Genomic DNA, 26,291 nt, shown 5'->3' on the forward strand with positions numbered 1-26,291 from the left:
GATGCACTTTTTTGATCCCAAATTGTGAAATGATAAAAAAAAATTGGGGGTTAAAACTGTCTATACTCCCCAAGTAAATAATAGACAATAAAGTACTAGATTACACAGTAAAGTACTCTGCTAAATAAATAAACAGGAGACTAAATACAAGAGATGACAAACTATGAACTAAAGACAAGTGTGCAAAGTCCCAGTAGTTTTGTTGTGTTGTTGTCATGATGCAGAAAAGTATCTCCAAAGTTTTTTGAATATCTAATTTTGCACAAACAACCATAGGTCAAGGAGGCAAAATGACTTCCCTCAGGACTATCAGTGTTGGACAACACACCACCAGGCTGCTTGATCTGTAATCTGTATCTGACACGACCTCTGATCTGAGGAGGCAAAAAACGATTTCCATATTGGAGCCAATGAAGCATTCATTTTTAAATTAAGTCAGAGAGTAAATAAGAAAACAAGAAGCAAAGAACACAAGACAAAACATGTTAAGATTGGTTTTACATTTATTTTCCATTGCACAATAATATCTATATATATATACTGTATCTACAGTCTAAATTGTTTGTGGCAGCAGATTAAGTCAGACATCCATGTGAAATTTGTTTTAATAAAACTGTACAAAAATTGCCTACTATGAGAAAATACTGCAACTCCACAGATATTCATCCCAGAAGACAGATGGATGGAAGTATATGGCGACTGAGAAACCCTTGAGCTCTCCTGCACGCTGCTGTGAGCCGAGCTTCCATTTCAATGCATTTTTACAGCGCACTGAAAGCAAGAGTTTTCATGAAGCAGAACAGTAACATAAAAAGATGTACCGATAAAATAAATATAATCTCTCACACTGACACACTTGGCATGATCAAAGAAAGGAAAAGAATGGAGACGTGTCTGATGTGTGGTGAGAACTTCACTTTTGTTCAACATGGTGGTAAATACAAATGCCAGAAGAGACAATCTCTAAGAGGGATAATACGTGGTTGTTTCAAGTTTGTAAACACTTAATATCATGCATCCTTCAATGTGCAATAAGAGTCCATTTAGGACATATATGTTGCGAACCGAAGCACTTTAAATTCGAGGCCACACTTTTTAGAAAGTCTCAGTGGCCCACTGAGAGGAGACGACCCTCCTGCAGTAGCAGAGCTTGAATCTGAGATGAGCGTGTTCAATATATAACCAGAAATGTTCACTGTCCAGTCTGGATGATGGACAATTATGCACAACCATTGTTTGGACATTGATGTTGAGTTATTCTATCCCAAAGATTACATTAAAGGTTGTCATTTTAAATAATTCTTGAAATTAAAAGTATATATATATGTATATAATTGTTTTCAAATATATAAATATATCGTAGTATCATTAACCTTACATTGAAAACAAATCTGAGAGTGAAGCAATCAGCATAATTGGCAAATGACATAGATAAGCATAGGTTCTGTCATGTTTTGGTCCTTTCAAAAGAAGAAAATGGGACACGAAAGAAGTAAAACATTAAAAATCATACTAACAAAATTATTCTAAGTAGAAAAAATAGTGCAAAACCCACATCCCTGCTCTCTCAAATGGGTTTACCTCAGTAGTTTTTAGTAGAGCAGATTAAAACCAGCCAGTTAAAAATGAAGGGTTTTATTCCAAAATGCTTAATATCCATCATGGAAAAAACATTTTTTGGTGAAACTGATAACTCGACAACTCTGATGTCTACACGGTTTAATACTCTCCAATCTAAGAAAAGGTCTCAAAACCTCTCACAGCATCTCTTGAGTTTAAGTTTATGACTGCGACTGTTTTCCAGGAGTCTGTGTTCCATGATTTTCTTTGGTGGATATCTCATTTTGGAATGAACTCTTCAGATTCACCTGTCCTCTAAACACACCAACAGCAGTCTGGGACGGTAATGAGGGTGTCACGCCTGCAGGAAGAAGCTAAAGCTGATCTATTTTCACCCCTACACACAGTTGACTTCTTGGCTTAGTAGTGCTGTCCCAGGAATCCAGACCGACTCTTACACCATTTGGGAAAATCAAGACAACTCTGTGAAATTAAGCAACTCTTTGGTGTCGGAAAAGAACATGGCTGCAAGCGTACAGTATGTCACGTTGCCTTGAACCTGCACTGTCAGATTTGTGTCCAGCTGTCCCCGTTATTTACAACATTTGGCAGCGACCTAGACTGACATAAGTCTTGTCTCTCTTTTCAAAATAAAAGACAAACTGATAATGCTCCTACGTCGACACAAAAAAGCAGCATATCCTTGCACCTCATGGAAAAGAAATCTAATTACAATAGAAGTCTAGTTAATCACATTGAGAAAACACTGTCAAGCAAAAACAAAGACCTCAAAAGACCTATTGTAATACACTGTATCTTTGTAGTATTATAAATATTGATGCCCATACACATATTCTTGAAATATATGTATGTTCACAAACACACAGATATACACATAGGTAGAGGTTAGCATATATGCGTCATGAGGCGAAGGCAGAAGAGAAAGATGACCGTTGGCACTGTGTGGAACACCGCCGTGCTGTGGGTCATTCCTACTGGCAGCTACACACACACACACACACACACACAAAGACAGCTACACTGTTTCCATTGTGCTGTAAGAGACACATGCTTCTTTCCCTCCACATTGAGAAACGAGACCAAAATCAACTTCAGCTATGACCGAAAGCAAAAAAAAAAAAAAAAAAACAATAAAAGAAAGAACTTTGAATAATCATTTATAGATAAAATCTTTATCACAAAAAACTTAAAATTGTAACCAAAATATACATTTATGCTAATTACATTACGGACAATCTTTGTCTTGCCCTTTAACATATCATCCTTCTCATACGTGACAAAGCAACAGCCCCATGAAAGCTGAGGAATATAAAGACCTTCAGGAGTTCTCCAGTGTAATAACTCTTTCTGATGATGTAAACTCTTAATCAGGGGTAAACACTTACAGCATTTTTTTTTTGCTAATTTTACTACCAGAGGAGAAAAAAACACAATTTTAATGCCCAACATACAAACTCATTGAATTCCTATCTATTATACTGCTCCAATAAATAACTGAAGTTTCAAATAAAACCAAAGTGACTCTCAGAAAACAGGTCATTTAGCTTTGTCGTGGAAAATAACTTGGTTGGAAAATGCTCTAAAAAGGAACGGTCGGTGATGAACTAGTGAACTACCAGCCCTTAACTCAGTGAGAGGCAATAAGATTCATCATCTACCTGTCCATATTTTTAATCACAGCTCTAAGTGCTTGAAAGGCCCTTTCTGGACAAAAATGTCAAACACAGACTGACAAAATAATTTAGAAAGGGACAAAACAAACGAACACAAGTCCTTCACTGACACAATCATTCCTACAGAAAACGTACAACTTCATTGACTTGATTAGATTCGAAGTACAAGGGGTCATCAGACTTTTCTCCTCATTTAAGTCCACTATGTTTCGCGGACACCATAAAGGGCAGAGCAAGGGGGAAAAAAACAGAATGATTGCAATCAGGCCACCACAAGTACATGTTTTGCAGAATTGTCTTTCCTCATTCAGAACAAAACCAGCAGGATGTGTGGATATATATGTGAGATACTGTATATATGAGCGCATGATGGATGGACATGGAAGGTCCTCTCTCTCTCCCGCTCTGCGGATTGGTGTTACGTGAACATCAGCGCTCTTGAAATGAAAAGAGAGATTCCGAAGAGCTTCTCTTCTTCCATTTCTTTTCCGTTCTCGTTGAACTGGTCGACCAGTGTCTGCTCCTCAGCTGTCCTCCGGTGACTGAGGTAATGCAGAGTGTGTGATATTGTGCTGAGAATAAAAGCATGGGTCTGTTGAGCAGAATCCCCCCCCCACCACCACCACCAACACGTGGACAGAAATAGAGAGAAGAAGAAGAGGGACCTGCAGCTCCATGGAGACAATGGTGATTACAGAGTTCGATGCTCCACACGCTGCCATCAGAGCTGGTACCACTTCTTATCTTTATACTTCAGCATCATCTGAGGGCAAAAAAAAAAAAAAACGAGAGTCAGAGCCAGTAAGGTAAACTGGTTTATGTGCTCTAAGAAATGTCAGGTACATACATCATGGGCGTGTTTGGAGAAGGAGTCTGCGCTGGCCATCATAGCTGCCGTTCTCTCATCAAGCTCGCCCAGCTTCTGCCCTCTCTCGTCCAGAGCTATCCGGGCGCGGGCCAGGTCGCCCACAACCCCTGACGCAGCCCCCTTCATGCCCTCCATGCCGCCTGGGCCAGGGATGTGCTGTGCCAGGCTACGGGAGGCTTTACCTGCAGCTGTTTCACCAACTATCAAAAGGATACATTTTTTTTACTTACAAAAAAAGGTGAAAAAGGGACTTACTTTCTCATCTATGGTGTTATGTCAAATGGTATCTAAGTGATTACAGCATTTTTCTGAAACCAAAATGTCACCTGTGTCTGCCTTTAACAGAATAATTTTATAACGTACAAGGAAGTTGACTTACACTCAAAACAATAGCTGGAATTTAGAATAGAAATACAGACAATGGCTCTCTCTGCAAAAAATACACATGTGCTATTGGAGCCCGAGTGGTGGCACTTGTAGGAAATAACAGTTGGCCATTATGTTGAGAGATATAAACAGAAACACATTAATGTGCAAATCGCAGCATGTATGTAAATGTGAGAAGCTGAGGGAATCATGATGTGCACTCACAGAGGTCCTCCCTGTCCAGAGACTGAGCTCCTCCACCAAAAAGGCCCTTGAAAAAACCTCTGTTCGGGGCCTCTGGTGTCTCCACAGGGGTAAATAACTCACTGAGCATTTCCTGGAGAAGACAAGAACATCAGCACATGTCTACTTCAATTTATATTCCCTGTAGATATTTAGACTGACCTACAAAGCCTCTGACATTATTTTGTTTCTTTGGTATAACCCATACCCCGTCACATTCTAATAACGGATATGAAAATATGTAAGTTCACATGTAAGTAAAAAAAGAAATACTAAAATGAAATTCTAAATAAATTCTAAATAAACTCCTTCTATTTTGATGCCCAAAGATTCATGACAAGTGCTCAAACACTTTAGTTTGTTTTGTTTCATCCAAACCTACACGTCACGTCTGCACATTTAGCATCACTGGATCACATGAATTCCAGTGTTTCATAGTCAAACTCATTACGGATGAAGAGTTTCTGACCTGCAGGTTGTTGCAGGTCTCCTGGCTGTAGGTGATCCTCTGGATCTCGGTGGGAGAGGTGAGGTACAGGGCTTGACCTAAGTTAGAGAAGCAGAACGTTCTGGCTATCCGCATGTCTGTCAGCGGCAAGTAGTTCACATCCAACAGAGGCCTTAGACTGGGTAAACTGTGAAGACAAAAAGATCACACAGTGGATTGTTTGAAGCTGCATCTGTTTTCCACTAGAGTTGTATCTTCACTTTGAAATAAGTTGTACAACAATAGTTCTTGTGGTTTTAAGCTACCTCAGAGTCATGATATGCCCGTTAGCACAGAAACAGGCAATGCAGTTAGCTCCGGCCATCTGCACAACATCAGCCCTTAGCACGAAGGAGGTCTCTGTGATGTTGTGTTTGTAGATGCGGGTTTGAGAAGGCATGGCCACCACCTTGGCCTGTTTCTCTGAACACAGCACTGCAAACTGGGGGTCTTGACCCTCCTGTGACGAGGGAGGGGAGGCTGGCCTGCGCCTCCTGCTCTTCTCCTTCTCTTCATCTGAGGCGTTTGGGTCATACCATGGCTCATAGGAAGGGGGCAGCAGAGTTGCAGTGGAGTCCAGCAGGGCCATCGTCAAAATGCCTCCTTTCAGTCTGACTAGAGTTCCTGGATAAACCGGAATTACAATGATTCAGTTAGAGTTTTAGAGAGTTTAGACTTGTATGATGAGTAAGTCTCAGCACTGTTCTTTTGTTTTCAAGTGCCACCGAGTTGAATGCAGATCCACACCTGCTGAGTCATATAAAGTTCAGTTCAGCTTCTTACCGCAGGAGGAGATGCCGACTGGCTGCTGCAGCCTGTTGTCCCCTCCGGGCGACAGGCTGAGGGCCACCATCATCACAGAGCCCTGGGTGGTTCCCACCAGCAGACAGGGGCTGAGCACGCTGTCCGTCTTCCTGGGAAAACTCTCACAGAAGAGAAAGGCGGAGATGGCCTCTCGAGATTCTCTCTCTATGCTGGTTACACTTGAACTACGCGAGCGGGTGAACGAGTTATCCTTGACATCTGGACAGCAGGAGTGAGCACAAATATAAGACAATGAGGAAATTGCTCATGTGAAATAAAAAGGGGAAAGGTCATTGGGACTTCTCCTTCATGCAGAAATGAGAATTAGACATGTTAATGCCATAAAATCCACCAAGTCAAAATGCAGTTATCAAGTTAGAGCTTTGTTCTTCAACCATGTGTTTAGCAGAACATGTTTCCAAACACATTTAGTGCACACACAGGTGTAAACCAGAAAGCCTTCTGATATTATCAGGCACAGTTCACAAACAAGTATGCAGTTTTCTTTTAGTTGTAACTACAATTAATTTTCCAACAAAAAAATGTAAGATGGGCGTGTAGTACTAAAGACCTGTTATTTAACAAGCATTTACTCATGCCTCATTACTGTGCTGACAGAAGATGACACACAAGCTTTGACCCTCTTTAAAAAGCTAATGAGGGACCCCGACAGAAACACAAAAAGATCTGTGAACACACCGCCCGTCATGCGTCTCCCTCACACAGAAAAACTGTAAACAAGAAAAGTGGAGATTTTTAATGTGGAGTGCAGTCAAAGCCAGTGGATCTTACTCGAGAAGAAGAAAAGGAGTTATTGTGAGAGGATTAGTGTCTAATGTTAACCAATTTAAAAACAACAAAAAGCCCCAGCAGTGGTGGGGGTTAGTACCAGTTATCCCACTTCAGCCCAAGCCAGACCAATGGCTGGTCCACTCACAGGAGTCAGGGGCTGACTTAGTTCTACATACGCCCGCCTTCTGGCTCATCCTGGACGCTGCCTTGCCTTTGTTCATACAATTAATGCTCTTCTTACATGAGAGCGAGCGCCATCGTTGGAAGCCCTCCTCTGCTCACAGTGCACACACACACAAACAGTGTCCGTCTCAACTTATAGGATAACAACAAATCTCACATTCACACCATCATGCTACTGGAGAATAAGCTCACAGAACTATTACACTAAGCAGAAGACACGAAGGACAAGATGAACACCTGTAAGAAAATGTAATTAGTTTATGGCTTACCCAGGTCTGGCTTTTGCTCACTAGACGAGCTAATTTTCCGAGACATCTTGGCTGTAACAGAAACAAATACCCCCAATTTATTTATTTTGAGAGGAAAAAAATGTTTTTTTTAATAATTAAAGCATTACTGAAATTAATTGCAATAATTCATTAAGTAATCATTAATGAAGAAATTTGTGAAATAATTTTAACCATGCAAATTACCAGGGAATCAATTGAAAAAGTCAGGATTTTGATTTATACTTAACAATGGTGATATATATATATACTGTAAGACAACTGCTGAGGATATACATACAGTACATGCTGTACATTGAAGGTAGGGTTGGTTATTTGCTTCTGAAATACTTTCTATAAAAAGCAGTTTTTGTGGCCGTCACAGGACTGTTATAAACCTGACCAATCATTTCATTCAGTCGGGATGAAAATGCGTTTGACCGGAGTCTTCACAGGCAGTAGAGACAGTCACAGATGAAGCAGGTACGACTTTCAGAAGTTAGCAAGCGAGTCACGGAAAAGACGTCCAGCAGTGCTCATTCATGTAGTTTGGGTGCATAGCTTTGATGTGAGGGTCAAAGGTCAGGGTGGGATGTATTGGTGTAGCCTTGCTCTTGCTAATTTTTCCAGGATTGCCAACCCTAGCTTTAATGTGCACAGCAAGATTCTGGGGATATTCTAATCCCCAAAAATATTTAACTTCTAACGATGCTGCTTGTTGCCAGGAGCCAATAATAGTGACACTCCAAAAGTTGCCTCCTGTAGTCTATAACCTCCCGGTGAGAGACCCTGAGAATTCAAATGAGGCTGAGAAGCATCGCAGAGGGTCTGCAATGTCAAACAAAGCAAGAGGCAGTCAAGAAATAAGGTGATCATACTTCAGTGAACATAGTTACGCAAAGAGAGTGGGAGGAATATGAGGGGAAAAAAATCAGTGGGCAGCCAAACAGTTAACACTGAAGCGAAGCCCTGGAGTCAGAAGCAAGTGTCTAGAATCAAAGAGAAATAATTCACTTTAAAACACATGATGTGGCTGGACATTAGTACGATAAGATGATGGCAGAAAGCAGATTTTCTATGCTTTTGAATCCATCAAAAATAAGATGTGGTATCATCTGCCAATTTGTATATAATACTGTTTTATCAGTAGATATAGATGGTGCATAGAAAATCTGAGGCCTGAAATTCACAAGATTTCCTGTCATGCATTTGAAAAAGAGTCCTGATTACTGTCACACGTCATCAATATGAAAACCCAAAACCATGTGATTAGTAAGAAAAAATACATTCCTCCAAAGCACTTCTTTCTTTCATTGGCACAGATTTAAGCCAGATTAAGGCACAGTGTGGTTAGATCGCTGTCAGAGAGAAGGAGAGCGTGATCAGAGGAAACACGTTTGGATGATGATACAGTACCAAAGTCATTGGCAACCGTCTTGGAAAAGCGTCTGCTTTTGAACTTCACTGGAAACAAGGTTCAAAAAGACAAGTCAGGTAACGGCAGCTGCTTTAATCGAGCTTGAATCGAAGGGGATATTACAGTACCCTTCTCAATGAACTTCTGTTTTCGTTCATCATCTGAATTGTACGGTGAGGTAGACCCTACATGACAAACAGCAGCAGTTGAACAGATCTCGTTTAAAATAATAAAATGATGTGTTTCTTGTATCAAACACTAAGGCTTACCTGAAGTAGGTGATTTGCAGCGGTCCTCTGTCGCGTTGGCTCCATCGTTGGACTCGCTGAGTCCTGTGGGAGCGACGAACATGGTGATTAAACATGGTAGAATTGGTCGTAGCCTTAGACTACTCTCAGCGACTATTCCTATAGCTATGTCTGTTCATACAGCGCAGTACATAAAGAGGAAATAATCAAGGATCACTCATTTGAACAAAGGCAGGAATCGCTACTCCTACAGTTCAGTAAATAAGCCCCGGGGAGTTCACAAATCTAGTATAAATCTGTTGACTCAAGGTGTCACTGTTTGTCTAGTAAAACAGGCAGCAGGATTAAATGACACACTACCTGATTTTGTTACAGAGCCCTCAAGTCATAGAATTCTGTCACAGCTCACTTCCAGAATTTTAAACAAAATATCACTAGTGAGCTTTTGAGGATTTGGGGGTGCTGTAACAAAATCTGGGAGAAAAGGGAAAAGCTTAGAGCTGAAAAATAATGCTAAAAATAACATGGGTGGGGGGGGGTGTAAACTCTGACATACATAAACTTACTGAGGTGAGGCGAGCGTAGTTTTTTCAAGGACCGCGTATACAATTTAGAAAGCCTGGACATGTAAGATGTCCCATTTGGTTTGTCTTCATCAAATCACAAAGAGAGTAAAGAGTAAAAACAGTGAGACAGTGTAAAGACGGGAAATCATGAGTGTAAATGAGAAGACAGTCTCAGAGGACAGTCTCAGACTCTGCTGCATATAACAGTAAAACATTTCTATAGCATCCTCACAGTTTGCATAGACTGAAAACCCACTCAGAAGAGTCTTGAGTCTAGCAGCAGACCACTGAGACAGGAAAAGAATGAATGCAAACAGAGAGAGAGAAGTTGACGATCAGACAGAAAGAGCTTGGGCAACAACAAGCAAGTAAACAACAAGGCTCATGTCCTGTTTGCTCCTTCAAAACAAGTCAAAAGATCGTTTTATTAGAGCAGAGCCACAATGATACAGCATCCACTGACTGCACAGGTCACTAACGTGTTCCACTGTTTTTTCACTCTCCAAATGAACAGATGGAGAATCTGTCAGTGATGCCCCCTGTTGAGGAAGAGGAGCTACTGCAGGGGGGCGGTGGTCATAGTGTGAAGTAAGAGTGACTGCCAAGAGTCAGCCCCGCCTCCTGAACCCACTCCCGAACAGTCAGATAGCAACACAATAGAATATAAGCTAAGCCGCTCATGAATAGAGTTTTATTTCAATGGTAAACATGATTTTAACATGTTAGTCAGGGCAGTCAGTGAGATGAGACAGCAGCTCACCTCCAGAGGGCTGTCGTGCTTTGCGTGGGGAGCAGGGCTGCCTCTGGTAGGGGTCAGATGGGCTGTACAGCTCTGATGTGCCCATGTTGAGGAGCAGAGTTTTCTGGAGGTAGTCCACCACAGCCAGACCGTTACTGTTCCCAAACACAACACTGAAACACGAGAGAAATTAGAGTCAGATACTGTTTTTCACCCTAACGCCAAACTGATATCTGCAGGCACCATATACTGTTTGCACTGACTTGTGAGTGAAATCAAAACAGGCCAGGCATAACCACCATGGACATGTGTGGTCATAGATACCAAGCGTACAAGCTTTGGATACTTACAGGCCATATGAGGAGTTGATAGCCAGGCTGGTGATCTGCTGAGGTGGCTCCCCGCTCACCCACACCAGCTGGATCACCAGCTCCACCTGGTAGCCTGGAGACTGCTTCAGCGGGGAGCTCCGCACCCTGCATCAAACACACAGCAGGATGAGACGACAGGATGAGACGGCAGGATGAGACGACAGGATACGGTTTACACCGGAATAAATAATCACGCTTTGGGTAAGCTGCACTTTCAAAGTCATAACTATTCAATATTGTTGTTATTCTCCCTTCCACCATTATATTGTCAAAGCCTTTTCATCACTTTTACAATTTCCCCTGGTGTACTTATGTAAAAACTTTGTCAAGAATTCAGCTTATGACAAAAGCAGTGAGTAGATGACTTCACGACTTAAACTATCCTTTTCTTTCAGTTTTTTGGTCTATTGCTATCTGCTAGCTCAGCTTCTTAATAAAAAACTTTATTGTCCATACTGCAGACAGGGTATGTTGTCCCGGGGTCCATCTGAGGAGTTGCTGCCTGTTGAGGGCTGAGTGGACAGCTCAGTCTCCTGAGGGCTGGAGGAAGCTCCTGGGGTTGGTAGGGTGGGAGTCTGCTCCCCCCCAGGATCAGGAGAGTCCACCTCGCTAAATTCACACTGCATCCGCACCTCCAGGAGCTTAACACAAGACATGACTTGTCACAAAAAAGGCTAGTTGTTAAACCTTCACCCCTCACAATACCTGTAAATGAATGTATCTCTTCTTCAAGATTGAGAATTCTGTAGTCTGTATGTTTCTGATGACACACTGCCATTAAAAATGTCTTTTAGTCACCTGCACAACTTCAGTGGTGACTTCCTGCTTGCTGAATCTATAGACGATGACGTGCGCTGACACTCCGGCCACACAGAGCATCCTGCTCTCGGGGCACCAGGACAAGGTCTGGATGGCAAATGGGTCCTCCTCTACGATATCTGTGCTCGACTTCTCTTCTTTACCACGAGCCCTCTCAAACACCTTGGCAGTCTTCAGCTTGTACAGCACTTGAAGCATTACTTGGAGAACAGTAAAAGAAAGATATGCTTATCTTCCACCTCTGCTAATATACCCATTGTAGCTACAAGTGTGTTGAAGTAAATGATTAGTTCCACTGCACAATAACTGGATAAAAGAAGTGCCGCCATAAATAGGAGTGCAAATTGGGCTAATCATGAATAATTCTATGCAGATGACACTGTAGTGTTTAAATACAACAAGCAAGGCATATTCACAATTCACCACTTTTCTGCACCAAATACTAATATTTCTAATAAAACTACTCACATGCTGAAGCATCCCAAAATTTGATCGACCCATCGGCATGTCTGTTTTAAGGGAAAACATTGAAAAAAGAATATTACAGCATGAATATGATTCAAATTAATTTATGAATGTATAACAAAAATGTGTTGATTCTTTTAATGATCACGAACCCCGTGATTATGATCTCTGGGTAACTCTGTGTGCCTTGGCCCCAGTTTCCACCACTGATGGGCCATTCCTGTAGGAGTAAGAACCATACCTCAAATTATCAAATGCAATTATATTACCTCAGTGGATATTTAGTCATTAATTTATTTCCAATAAAAAAGTATGCTGCAAGGCATAGATCAGGGCTAGGGAATAAGAGCAAGACGTGGCCAAATTGAGTAACCAGGAAAGAAATTCTATAAAACTAAATTCCAAAGTCCAATGTATTTTAAAATCATTACACAGTTGAGTAATTTACCTTCTTGCTGTAACCTTGTCTCTTTTGCCGACTGCCGACGGAGTAAAGTGCAGGAATAAGTTCAGCAGGGCAGTCAGCAAAGTACTCACAGCAGGTCACTGGTGACTCGTGAATAGTCAGAGGATATGGATTTTCAAATATTGGATACCTGCAAAGAAAAATGTAATATGAAAATAAGACTTAATCTTCTCACATGTGCATGTCTGTCAACTTTAGACGTATAGGACAGCAGCAGAATTTCTATGACAGTCTGGAATGGTCTCTTCAAAATGTATAAACTATAGTCACTTGGACAGCAACTGTGGCATTCAAATATTAACTGTGACTTTATGTTATTCAGCTGATTTTGATTTGTGAATTGCAGCATAAAATCAATATTCTTTGACTCATACCAAAAATACTCAAACTATATTTGGAAATTTGAATAATTACCCAATCTGTCCGAGGTCTATTAAAACTAAATCCTTTTCGAGCAGGACCACCACAGCATAGGGTTCCTGAAAGTCTGGCAAACCAAACAACACAAAATGAACAGGGGTGATGATGTAATTTCATTGAGCTCACACAGACTCTGAGTGTTCTAATACAGCTCACCATTTGGATAAGGAGTTTCACACAGTGTTAGGAAATCTACAATGGGGTAGTCCATCTCCAGGACAGCAGTGCTCTTTCCATGCATCACAGTCAGACAGGCTCTCCTCCCCACTGTATCGTAAGACAGACCTCCAGACAGGACCATGAAAGGTTCCCTGGGTTCAGGAAACAAACACACACGCACACACAAAGATTTGAATTGTTCACTCAATATACCTCAGTGTGTTGTTATGGTGAAAAGCTACTGGGTCGAATCAGAGGGAAATGGTTGAAGAGGGACGTCATAATTTTACTGTTGTGCTTTCTCTGTAAATGATTTGACCCCATTTCAAGAGCAGCCTATTTTCTTAATTACTACTAACTATATTAATCCCTGTCCTCCGACACCTGAGACATTTACACTACGTTCACACTGCAAGCCTTAGTGCTCAGTTCAGATTTCAGCATTCAGTGTCAGCATTTCCCCCTAATTTCCACCAGCATAAGGATACTGTCAACAGGTCTGAACGGCAGATAGACTACATGTTGTGTAACAGAATAACAGGAAAGGCCAGTTTCAGTTCAGGATATGGATTCAAACCACAGTCAGTTGAGATACAGGATGGGTGGGGTCCAGCACACTTACCCAGCCCTCGTTGTTTTGTACTCCACCTTCAGGATAGGTTTGCATGGTTCTGGCTTTTTTCCATCCTTAGGCTGCTTTCCTGGTGGAGATCAAATGTAAAAAATGTACTCAAATTGAATCTGCACAAGCAGAATACAAACTGTGTATACATGTTCCCGTACACATGGTGCCACCTCTAAAATAAGAAGGATTTCAAGCTTCAAGATGAGAGGTAGGTGGCTTGTATTCAGCATGCTTGTGTGTGTTCGTATAAACAATACAACTGTGTGTGCACAACAGTTCTAACCATGTGGTGTGATGATCTGTCCAGGCTTGGCTGGGGCTCGTACATTCCATGTGGTCAGAGTGCCATCTGAGTGGCTGCAAACAAACTGTTTTCCCTCATGGTGCCAGGCGACTGAGTGGATGGCCTGAAACACACACACACAGCAGCCCATCACCAGAGCGTGACACAGAGAGTACATTCAAATTTTACAGCAGTGCAATGATAAAGGAGAAGAAGATTTGTAGTAGTTCTGTGTTCGGCTAATTTTATGGTTAAGGCTGGTTTCCTTTTTCTCAAAACAATTGTATTAAAAGAACAAAACAAGTCGTTGTCCAAATGCTCTCTCGCTTTCATTCCTTCTGTAGAGGTCAATGTTTGAAAAAAAGTCACACATATCTACCTCCGTCTTTAAAAAGGGTTAGAAAATAATTTCTTACAACGGCTGATCACTGTGGCTCATAGCAAAAGTGACTGAAACAGGAGTAAACTCCCTTTTGGTCCCCTAGTACCACGAGACAACCACCAACAAACATCCTCACGAGCACAGAGAGGAAGGAAAATAATGTCTTACCTCATCATGATTATAGCGGTAGTCAGCTTTTTTGCACTTCAAATCCCACAACACCACTACACCACATTCAAATCCAATCAGAAGCTGCAATAAGAAGAGAAACACAAAGCACAGCTCAGTTGATTGCTGTGAAACCCCTCTGCTCATATACCTGACTTAACATGTCTGCTTCATAACGGTTTGTGGTGTCCAAAGGTTTCATCAAGTTAAGCAACATGTTAAGCAGAGGCAACACTTTATTTCGCAGGTCCTGCAGTTTCTTTATCATCTGATTCAATGACTCAGTAATTATACCAGAAAAATCTACTGGTTGCTTTATTTTACATGCAGTATTTCATTTCCTGAGGAATTTCTTTGAGAGAACTGCTTCAATGTTGAAATAGTGAGATATATATCTCAAAGTGAGATAAATATCAGTTATCATTGGCTTAATATTTTGTTTTCGCCTCTGTCCATTTTTTTCAATTGTTTTTGTTTGATTGCAGGATTACCCAAAAACAACAAAAAAGATTTCCATGAAATTTGGTGGAAGGAAGGAACATGGGCGGATAAAGACCACAGCGACAGAGCGGTTTTTTGACATGTTCACAAATTTGGATCTTGATGAAAAACAAATAGACATGTTTAAGGGAGGGATACCTATTGGTGTGTCAAAATTGGCGCAGATCCAAATAAAAATCCAGATCTAGCAGATTCAAATCTGTTTTCATAAAGAACCTGTCGGGCCTTGGTGGATGTATGCGCTCTACTGAGTGTCATTCAAGATGGAAACAGGATTTTCCAACCGAGTTGCCTGTCTGGAATTTCCAACTACACATTGAAATAGAAATGTATCTGTTCTGTTTGTGGTGTTAAATGATGAATTTACCTTTCCCTCATCCATGGGGTTATCACTGATGTGCACGACAGGCCCTGGGTGTGTCTTGGTAGATCTGCACAGAGAAGGCAAAAGAAAAACAAGACAGAAAATTAAGGTTCATATGGATGAACACATCCTTTCTAGTTTTTTTTTCAAGGAGAGGACGATGGGGAGGCAATTAGGGAGGACATTCAAAGAGGAACAAAAAAATAATAACAGCCAGAATCTCTGGGTCAGCATGAAGATTATTATAAATGAAAATGTGCATCAGTGCACCACAGACAGAGACATTACGTATGAGAGAGACAAACAGGGAGGGAGAGCGGGGTCACATGAGGGTCTGTGAGAGATTATAGTATGTGGAGACTGCATCACCGTGGCAACAGAGCAAAGGGCCACAGAGGAAGTGAAGGTCTGTCCTAAAGACGGTGTTGCTGCCTCTGAATGTGGTCTGGCTCCAGCAGCTAATGATCTCATTGCTGCTTATGAGTCGATGTAGTCAAAGATGTAGAAAAGAAGAAATGTCAGGGACAGACTGGAACATGAACTCCGGTCATTACAGCGTATATAAAGTGTTTTGGTATAAAGTAATACTAATACATTCATGTAAACAGAATGTTTGTTTCATTTAAAACCGCTTCAAAGGTTCATTTTTACAAATTGAAAAAGGGGATTAACCTATTTTACTTGATCACAAATAGGAATAAACTGAGTTTAGTGAGTTCAACTTTTACTGTGATCATTAGGACCAGAGGGGTGGGTTTTTCTCTCCTATGCAGGAGGCCTAGAATTTGAATCCATCAGTTTGCAGATACTAAAAAGGATGAAGCAGTGCTGAAAAGACATTTCTACCAGAGATCGGACAACTCTTCAAATTAGAATATTATGTTGTAAATTTTACCCCATAGCCAGGAGCTATTTCCTTTAATCATTTTCACAGTCAGACGGCCAGAAACATTTCCCATCTCCACTGTCTGTTTCTGAGACTGGTGCCATACTATCTTGCATCTTCAACATACAGACTCATCAGATAAACACCCATCAGCTTTATGGTCCACTTCATATTTTACTTGCATAGTAATAATTATTACAATATACATTTTCAGTTGCATTAACAGAATCAGGTGTCGTAACACTGTTATAACCTAGACTTTTAAAAGTTTCTGTTAAGTGACACATCATATCCACTGAAATCTAATTTTACCTGCATGTGGCACCTGCCAACTTTTATCTGACCTCTGCAGGAAATTCCCTGTGATCCCTACAGTGTGTGTGGACGTGCAGGAGTGGGAGACACAGGATAAGTCTCCGGGGTTATCAAGTGGGCACTTCCTATCACAGAAGTTCCGTTAAATCGGGCAGAAAACACCTTCAGAAGTCTCAGAAGCAAGTTCCTGGAATGGCACAATCGCCACCCCCATACCGCCCTCACGCTGATCAGAGCTACAGTATTCAGAGCTTACAGGACGCACTGGATCTACAAACACGGACATCCTTTGCATTTCGGAGTCTCTGTTAAAAGACCCCATTCATACCTGGTATAAATATCCATCCTGAGTGATCCGATAACAGGGGAGAGCTCCAAGTTCACGTGTGAACTCACTTAAGAAACATTGAGGGCACATTTGAGATCAGATCACTCAGGAGGTGGTCTTATCTTTTATATCTGTGTGGATGCAAATGCATCATGGCCCACATTTGAAGGGTCGTGTAATCAAATGACACAACATTTTTACACTTTCAGTGTTTCTCCCACATTAAATTATGTGTGACCAACACATAATGACTTTTTAATCTTTTTTCAAATAAATTAAACCTTAGTTCATTGTAAAGCTATGTGCAGTGCATTAATCCCTTAGCCTCTCCTGGCTCCGCTCTCCCTTGCTGTCATACTGACACACACATTTACATAGGAACCAGCTATAGACTCACACTGGCTAATAAGAACATTGTTTTGCCATCGTGGACACAAACGTCGTATGTGTGTATTTGCATTTACAGTGGGGAAGTGAGTTCCAATTACAAGCGGTCACAAGAGATGCATTCAGGAGAAGACCGGGTTTGAACTGTCCTCTCGAGAGCTGTCCACTTGTGATCAGATACCTCAGATGTTAAAACCTGGTGTGAACAGGGACAAAAGAACAACTGCACAAAGAAGACACACAAATGGCCAGTGAGCAAAGACCTGGAGGGGGCGGGAGGGGAAGGTGTGAAACACAGACTCACAGTTCGATGGCTTTGTTCCACATGATGACGTAGCCTGAGAGAGTGAAGGACTCCACGTTGACAATGTGGATGTTTCCCCTTTCTGTGCCGATGTAAAGCCATTTGCTCTGGAAGGGCAGGTGGCAGTACGTGATTCTGTAAGAGGAGATGAGGAGCCATCACAACACAACCAGGCTTTTCATTATCTCATGACTCATTCCCATTAAAGAGTCGCCCTCTAATCACGCCGGTCCAACAGGAAAGAGTACGAGTGACTAAGATTTAATTACAAAGGCTTTTGCTCTGTGTCACACTAATGAAGCCAGACTATATATAGACCAGCGGGAGTAAATACTGCTGTCTTTTCTCAAGTGGTGGGAAGAAGCGTTCAGTCATGCAACACATTGACAGTGTCAACAGACACAGGTGACAGTTTTATTGTGTATCTGTCTGCACGTTGTATATTTAAGTTGCATTAACTGAGTTTGTTCACAAAAGGACCAAAAGTGAAAATGTATCTGATTTGTTATCGAGCTGTGGCTCGGGTAATAGAGGGGTTGGTCCACTAACCAGAGGGTCGGTGGTTTGATCCCGGGCTCAGGTGTCAAGATCCAGAACCAGCCCCAGACGGCTGGGCCATAACTGTAGTGTAAAGCACCTTGAGTGTTTATCAATATTAGAAAAGTGCTGTTTAAATACATTTACCTGTGGTGATCTAATCTAATGTTATGCCCCATATTAACAAACTAGGCGAGAAAGCAGAAATATTTCACCATGACCTCATGAATTCCCCACTGGATTTTTAAAGGGAAAGACCAGTTGTTGCACAATCACAAGATACATGTGCATCAATTCTCAAGATGTGCCGGCAACAGCTGATTATACAGTGAGAAGCATGTGACCGGCTGTGAGGGCTGCGTTCACACTTCAGTGGCTGATGCTCCGTCAGTGCACAGAGAAGCAGTGACAGGAACACGCTGCCTTACCTCTCCCTGTTGAACTTGAGAGAATGCAGGATAGCGGGGATTTTTTGCCTCAGGTTCCACAGGTGGATGCTGTCATCTGCTAAGGCACTCACCAGCGCCCCCTGTTGGGAAGAAGATTTGTTGTGAGCATGCACAAAGCATCCTCCTATTTTATTGTTCTATTGTCATTTCATCTACTTGTCTGGATTTATTTTCTTATGCAAGAAAAAATAAAGGTAATTATTTTGATTATTTGTCTCTTGTGGCTTATTATGGGCTGTTTTACATGGTTGTGCAAAATAATAAGCACATCATTATGAAGCTATAGCAGAGGCATTTGGGTTTAAAACCAGCAGCACCATTTAATTGGTGTGAAGCACAGTTCAAATAACTTTGCAGTGATTCACTGGCCTGGAAACAGTGAATAAGCCCCGGTGTCTACGGTATCTGTGAGCAACAACATGCAACAACAGATGCAGGAGATTGACGGGGAGTGAATGAGCGACGAGGAGGAGGAGAGAAAATCAAACAAGTAATGACAACAAACCTCGTTGATCAGGAACTGGAGCTGGATGACAGCAGCACCGCTCTCATGCTGACAGTAGCACTCCACACCAGCACGGCCAAAGCTGAAAGGCGCTTCGGTCAAAGAAAACTGGACAGTTACCAGTGACATTCATGCAGAGATAATAAATGCAGCTCATCTGATGCAGTAATAAACAATGTGTGTTTGAATAAGTGGTCACTGTTGATGTTTTCATTTTAAAAACATTGCAGGTTCCCAAGATCTTTGTTAAACTATACACTAAATGCAAGTTGGTGTTTTCTGTTTACCTTCCTAAAGCTGCACTGCCAAGACCATGAAACACATGGAAATAGCCAGTTATAAATAAAATCAGTGGGCCCGGTGGTGCCTGATTTATTCACATGCGTCAGCCAGTATGACGGCAGCATGATTAACTTAACTCTCACCTCTCTCTCTATCACACGGTTACATTCAGAGGATCCCCGCCCACTAAATCTATCCATTTAAAAAAAACAGACGGGCCACCCAGTCAGCCACCAGTAGATGTCTGGAGACAGTGGAGCTCCGCCACTGTCACCAGGAGTGAATGCGTCCCAAGCAAAAAAAACTCCAAAATCCTTTCACAAACAGCTCAGGAATGAGGCAGCGTGGAAGGAAATGGTTTTCTGTTTCAACCAGCCTGTGATCACTTTAACAGAGAGACTATGAGCACAGAGTCTTGCACACCAGCACAAAAGAAGAAGGAAGCAGCATGAGATCTAATCACCGTGACAATCTCCAGAAAAGACAGATTGGCCACAAAGACAAAAAAAAGGTGCACTGCTTCTCAGACTCATCATAATCTAAGAAGTGCTCCAGAGACAGACAGCTGCGTTAACTATCTGACTGGCTGACACAGCATAATGTGTCTCAACAGGATCAACCAAGCTGTGATCAAACAATCCCACAGCACCTTGAACAAACTAAGGTGGGGTCGTAGGAGCCCGTTTTAGGACAGGCTCAACTGTGGTCATCACTCCTGCGGAGGGATGGAGACAAACAAAGACTTCAAGCCGAGAGCTGCTGGCAACTGAACTCACTTTCCCCCACAACCTTTGAGTCCAGCTTTAACTCCTGGTCCCGCAGGTTCTGCACAACATTTGTCAGAATTATTGACAGATAATCACGTCTCCTCAGGTCCACGGTGGCAGAGGAAGAGGCATTAGGTTTATTTGACAGCGTCTGGTTGTGCATAAGAATCGAGAAAAATGTCTTAAGAACCTGACGTTTCTTGAGTGAACTCATTCTGTAGTGGTGTGGGTTAAGGGGCTGCTGAGACAAGATACTTTCTAGTTTAGCAGGAAACTGCTGAGAGCCTCAAAACAAGATTCTATAACCGTGATAAGCAAAAAGAGTTTCAACTTCCTGTCGCACTTAAACCACAGGCACAAACTACACACAAACGGTAGACCATCAGCTGAGACTACTCAAGACAATGCATGCTCCCCTTCCTATAATTTCCTGAGTTGAAAATGAGCTTCTCAGACAGTGTGAGCAAAGGAAGCTGAGTCACAGAACAACAAGTGTGACTTTACATGCAACTTAACATACTGTGATGCAGGGAAACAAAAAGTAAAAAAAATAAATGTCATTATCTGTTGGTCAAAACATATACGGCACATTTTCAAATAAAATCATCAAGTAAATTGTCAATTAATCAATAAATAAATTGCCAGGAGATTAATTTGCAATGGTTTCTGAAAGTTATATTCAAGTACCAAATGTTAATGTGAATTTCAGATTTCTGTTGGGAAACTAAAAGAAATACAAGCAATTTGACTTCATCAACATGTGCTCTACCATATAATATAGTAACATATATGATGGATAATGAAAATATGTTATTTGCAGCCCTGAACACGTGACAGATATAAAACATATGATCTATTCTACATACTGTCGTCCAGCTCTGCTAAATTGTGATTTTAACAAAGACTGAACACGTTGCCCTCTCTTCACTTTTTTCGTGAGAGGTTAAGGCATCTCACATTAAAGTCACTCGACTAGATCATCGACTCTTTCCCAGTTGATAAACCAGTGTGGTTCACGAGAACATTTCAACATCAGGTTTCTTGTTGAGGCAGCTGATAACAATCGAGGCAGGAAGTTTGATCATGCTAGCTTACAAAATGAAGATGAGCTGCAAAAATAAATAAGAGGAAGTGCATCTGCTACTGAAGTTCATCAATAGAAACTACTGACTTCTCACATGTCCAGTCAGCTGCCGCTCTACGTGTAGAAAGTATTTTCAGTCCTGCACAAACTTGGACAATCCCTTGGAAAATCCCAAAATACGCAATTCTAACATTTCATTTTAAAATGTTGAAAATAAAAAGGAAGAAACATGAGATATTTACCAACACCACATTCAACAGTTTGCTCATGACGGCCAAAAATGTAAGTGCACGTCTGCTGGAAAGCGCAGGCCAGCGTCTACAGTAACACGCTGATTAAAACACTGTAGTAGAGACAGATCTTGTAAAAGCAGACATTTATTGCTTGTAGACACCTCATTGAGCGTATGTCTACTGAGCTGTGGCAGCGTTTCCAAACTCCAGGGGCAATGAGGTGGATCGATACAGCCTGTCTTTTGATAAATGGACCAATTGCCTGAATGACAGTAATCCCATCAGCTCTATCTTGCACATTAGGACAACATGGAAGCAGTGTGTGTGTGCACGTGTGTGTGTGTGTGTTCTGGGAGTTGCCCTGTAAACACAAGGCTCTCTTAATCTGGAAAGTGGATAAGGACGAGGACGGAGCTACTTCTAATGAAAATCTAAATAAAGAAGATGGGCCTCCCAAGCAGGATATCAGAACAAAGGGAAACCCTGTGTTTATATGCAAATAGACCAACCCTGAAGTTGTAAACAGCAAAAACTGTGAGCAAATGATCACGTGCAGCAACTTACAGTCTAGAATCTAGGAACAGTTTTGTTGCTCTAGCTGCAAAAATGCTGTTTTCTTTAACACAAATAAATTCAAAACTGACGCCCAACTGTCCACAAAGCACTGAAGCAGCTTGACTGTGTGTGTGTGTGTGTTGAGTTAGTCCAGTGATGTTTACAACACATATGAAGTGGCATCCTGGCACAGGCCGGGCAGCACAGTTGATGAGGTTGGCTCCTCGGCATATGGCGGAGAAGCTGTTCATGCTACTGCAGAGATACCACTAATGAGCCCGGGTGCTCCAGGAGAAGGAGGCTGCGGGCTGCACAGAAACACATCCTAGCTAGTGTCCACCTCTGAGCCCTTCACTTCCCCCTGCGCGGTATGGATTTTCTTTTTCGTTGTGCTGTATGACAGGAGGTAGAGACAGGTCACCTTCTGTGTGAATCCCCCCCAGACCTTGTGTAATGCTGAGGGGCAGCTTGGTCATATGACTTGTGTGGAAAGAACGTTAGAAGTTAGACATAGGTCGAGTGTGTTGTTGTGCTTCTGTGTGTGTGTGTGTGTGTGTGTGTGTGTGTGTGTGTGTGTGTGTGTGTGTACAAGGGGGAGGCGGATGTAAGAAAAAAATCCCTGGAATCATCCAAGCTTTACTTTCCTTATGTGCTTCTCTACATTTTCCTGTGAAGAAAAAAAAAAGGATACAGCCTCAAAGCTCCGTTCTGGGTCCCGAAGGCCAAGATTTTCTGCACGGGGTCAAAAGCCATTGAGGATGGTTGATATGGGAAGCCATGACGCACAGTCTGCAGGAAAGAGCAGAATTTATATTAGACCTCCAGTCAGCCAATCAATCATCTGCTACACAGTCATGCTGGCTTTAAAAAAACCCTCATAATAATCTCCTCAAAACCTAATCCATCAATGTGGAAAATGAGTCATGATCATCAAAATAAATTAGATAAAGCATAAACATTAGTGTGAATGGGGACAGGATGGTTTTTCTGATATCCTGACATGTGTACAGTCATGCTGACATTCACAGAGTGAACTCTATAGCCAGGATCTTGCAGCGCTCAGGCCACAAAAATATAATCATCATCGGACATCTATAACTCAATTGTTTTCAGGTTGGAAACCTTGCCCAGTCATCAGTGAGCTCTGTGCGGCTTGCAGCAGGATTATATAACAGGTTAAGCCATGGCCCCGTAACCCAGGGGGCCTGACCTGTTCTGCAGGAGCTGGGGCAGGGGCTGGTGGGCTGGCTCTCTGAGATGTTCAACACAATTCACACAACTCACACAACAGAGACCTTTCCCAGCCTTACAGGCTATAGATTAATAAACCATACATGGCTGAAAATTAACTCACGTGTTAATATCTATACTGAAGGAGCTGGTAATCCTTCATCCTGCTATACTGGTCCTGAAGAAATCCCTTTATGATTTTGATCTACAGGACGCAGCCGCTGGCTTTGTTGGGTGTAGAAATGAACGCAAATTTAGCTGAGGCTAATCTAAAATTAGATGCTGGACAGAGGAGATTTCTGATAGATAATAAGTTCCAACAAGTACCCGCAGTCACATTTACTTGAATAATTTGTTTTGTTTGTGTAACTGATGCAATACACTGTAAATGACAGTGGTTTTTGAATACTCATGCATCAATGTGTAAGCAGCATTTTACTGTTTAGTTGGAGCTGTTTGGGGATGAATATAAAATAGTTATTTAAATAAAACCATTTGAGTAAGAGGGTTTAGATGCCACTGGTTTAGTCTTTAACAATGTGTTGGAGTGTATTTTATAAGCTCATTATACTTTTCCTTGTGTACAAACTTTTGTGTACAAAGTTTATTATGGCTGTTGACTAAATGCAGTGGAATAAAGAGCACCCACTGAATTGTCGGAGTAGAAGTACAAAGGTGCATAAAAAAGGAAGTACTCAAGTACCAGTACCAGAGTACTTGAATTAACTTAGTGCAGGGGCGGATCTCGGGGCAGGGTCAGGGGGGCACAGGGCCCAGCTGAAATCTGATAATCCCCTGAGGAGTCTGTTGTTGTGTCTAAAGTCACTCACTAATATTTCCTACTTCACTCACTGGGAAGAGAGGAAAAACTCATCGGACACTACTCGGCACAGAGGAAATGACGTCATTGTTGTGGGGTTATGACGTACAACTACATCAGCAGCTGGAAAAACCCACAGTAAATTTTAAATATTTATTCTACACTTCATATTAATACTTAATATATTAAGTTACAAAACATATCCAGCGGGTCAGGTTGTTCCTGCTGCACTCGCTCTACCTGTCTCTCCACTGTGGGCACAATGCATGATGGTATATCTCGCTTGGTTAGTGACCATCAGTCCTACACTAGTTTTCATGATGCATTATGGGAAACAATGTGTGCACTAAAGAGGGTATTAAAAAAACATATACATTCAAAACACACTACTTACTTACTATTATTATGACAATTTGTTAATATGTTTTTCTTTTCTAAGTGTTTTAACACAATGTGCTTGATAGATATATAATATATAATAAACATATAAAATATGAATTGATGTGTGGCTTTGCTCAAAGCTGCAGAGCTATAACAGTAAACAATGAATGACTACGATGAGGAACTGTGCGTGAATGCTGATCACAGAATTGGCCCCTCTGTGTAAATGATGGCCCCTGGTTTAGAATAATCCAAGTTCTGCCTTTGACACCGATGACTGTCACTGCATTCAAATCCCGTCAGGACTGGAGCTCTTACATTTACAGATATTACAGCAACTAACAACTCTTCCAGTCTAGATAAGGGCATGCTGCGTTCAGGTGTCAGCTTCGCCCTTTAACTTTAACTCTATCCTGTAGCGAGGAGCTGGTTGGGTTACAGCGAAGGGAAAGCTGTGTCTTGAGGCGAAGAGTCAGTGCAGTGCAAACAGCGCTGGATGTTGCTGTGACAGCCCTGGAGACAAGCACAGGACACGGCCACGGGTGGCACATTCTACCGCGTTAAAGCCGCTGTGTGCGTAATAAGCACTTTAATGTTTGCGCTAATGTTCCCAGGTGTTTCTGGATGAAGTCATGAAACGTCCCACTGAGCAGAGACGATCGGAGGAGGGAGGAGGAGGGGGGGGTATGAAAACAACGCAGGGCTGTCGGGTCACGCCGGTGTCACCTGACCGTTCAGCGGGGGAGACAGCCCGGTACCGGTGGCCGCCGTTCACGGAGAACCCACCTTGCAAAGCTGGAAATGCTCCGACTGGAGAGTCTCCTGCACGGCGTCGTTCTCCCGGAGAGCTCCCGGCTGAGCGGAGGCGGAGGAGGACGACGCTGTCAAACCGTCCAGCACCTTCCTGATGTTGAACTTCTTCATTTTCCTCCGGTTGGGACGCGACGGTTGAGAGAACAGATCGAACCAGCCACCATAAATAAACTGGACAGAGAGGAGGAGGAGGAGGAGGTGGAGAAGGAGGTGGTGGAGGAGGAGGAGGGGGTCGCCGCTAGCTAGTTAGCTGCAATAACGCACAGTTAAAATCTTACTGGGGACATCTCACATGTTACGGAGGGTGTCGCCAGCGCACTCCCCCCGGACAAAAAAAAAAAAAACCCCGAGTCACGAACACGGATTGAGCCCGGCCCTCTCCGCCGCGAGCGTTAATCCGCCATTTACGCGTCCGGCTTTGGCGTTGTTCGGTCGGGATCGATGGTTTTTCCGTGAGCGGTCCCCCAGCAGCCAGCAGGGCTCAGCGGGTAGCAGCCTGGCTACGGAAACGCAGTGAGCTGCAGCGGGGAGGGAGTCTGCGCTGCGCCGTCACCCGGATGTACCGCCGGTGTTACGGTGGATTCTGTGACCCGTCACTTTATATGGTGTCAGCGCCATCGACGTATTTCTGCCAGAGATTAGTTTCCTGTATTATTATTTTTTGTGGGTTTGTTGGATTTGCTAAAAGATTATTTAAATATAATATTAAAACAATGCGGGTCAAATTTGATAGATCGTTTCCCTGAACGTGCAGATCAATGATACAATGATGATTGTGATGATTTTTAGGCAATTTTGTGTAAAACATTTACAAATACAAAGTAAATAAATGAATCAATTCTAAACCTGCAAATCAACAATGAAAAGGAGGAATAATTGTAATATTATAATTGCTATTACTGCTTTATTAGTTAAATTGTCAGTTAAAACATGCAACACAGACACAAGACAAGACATTCATTGGGAATATTCATTTTAATTAATGTGAGTAAAGACTAAATAAGATGAGGCTGTTTTCACCTGTAGTGAATGTAGCTACACTTTAAAAAAGAGAATATAACAACCACAGTGTTAATCAATCATTTTAAGCATGTAGAGCAAGAATAAAAGAAGATGATATAAATTAAAAGCAGTACTACAGCTGAAATTGTTTTGTGTA

General features: G+C 42.0%; 1 protein-coding gene across 7 annotated transcripts; it reads right to left on the minus strand.

Moving 5' to 3' along the window:
- Window positions 1–485: 485 nt before the first annotated feature.
- On the minus strand, window positions 486–25,677 carry stxbp5b (syntaxin binding protein 5b (tomosyn)). Of its 7 annotated transcripts, XM_069536245.1 has the most exons (30): window positions 25,106–25,677; window positions 22,580–22,677; window positions 18,968–19,049; window positions 18,442–18,542; window positions 17,477–17,611; window positions 15,260–15,323; window positions 14,392–14,475; window positions 13,842–13,965; window positions 13,556–13,634; window positions 12,931–13,085; window positions 12,769–12,841; window positions 12,337–12,484; window positions 12,041–12,108; window positions 11,892–11,932; window positions 11,403–11,623; window positions 11,061–11,245; window positions 10,584–10,709; window positions 10,255–10,406; window positions 9,495–9,578; window positions 8,950–9,012; window positions 8,809–8,865; window positions 8,680–8,727; window positions 7,267–7,317; window positions 6,960–7,088; window positions 6,002–6,241; window positions 5,485–5,842; window positions 5,201–5,366; window positions 4,714–4,825; window positions 4,102–4,322; window positions 486–4,017 (listed from the first exon to the last, which is right to left on the minus strand). In XM_069536245.1, exons 1-30 carry the CDS (start codon window positions 25,241–25,243, stop codon window positions 3,976–3,978), a joined length of 3,645 nt encoding a protein of 1,214 aa, XP_069392346.1. In that variant the 5' UTR covers window positions 25,244–25,677; the 3' UTR covers window positions 486–3,975. The 7 variants fall into 7 exon arrangements, with proteins under 7 accessions (XP_069392346.1, XP_019953700.2, XP_069392345.1 ...); XM_020098141.2 differs by lacking the exon at window positions 9,495–9,578; XM_069536244.1 differs by lacking the exon at window positions 9,495–9,578 and having other exon boundaries at window positions 17,250–17,611; window positions 25,106–25,476.
- Between the last annotated feature and the right edge of the window lie 614 nt (window positions 25,678–26,291).

The sequence above is a fragment of the Paralichthys olivaceus genome, chromosome 12, assembly GCF_024713975.1.
Source record: "Paralichthys olivaceus isolate ysfri-2021 chromosome 12, ASM2471397v2, whole genome shotgun sequence".
In the NCBI taxonomy this organism is placed as follows: domain Eukaryota; kingdom Metazoa; phylum Chordata; class Actinopteri; order Pleuronectiformes; family Paralichthyidae; genus Paralichthys; species Paralichthys olivaceus.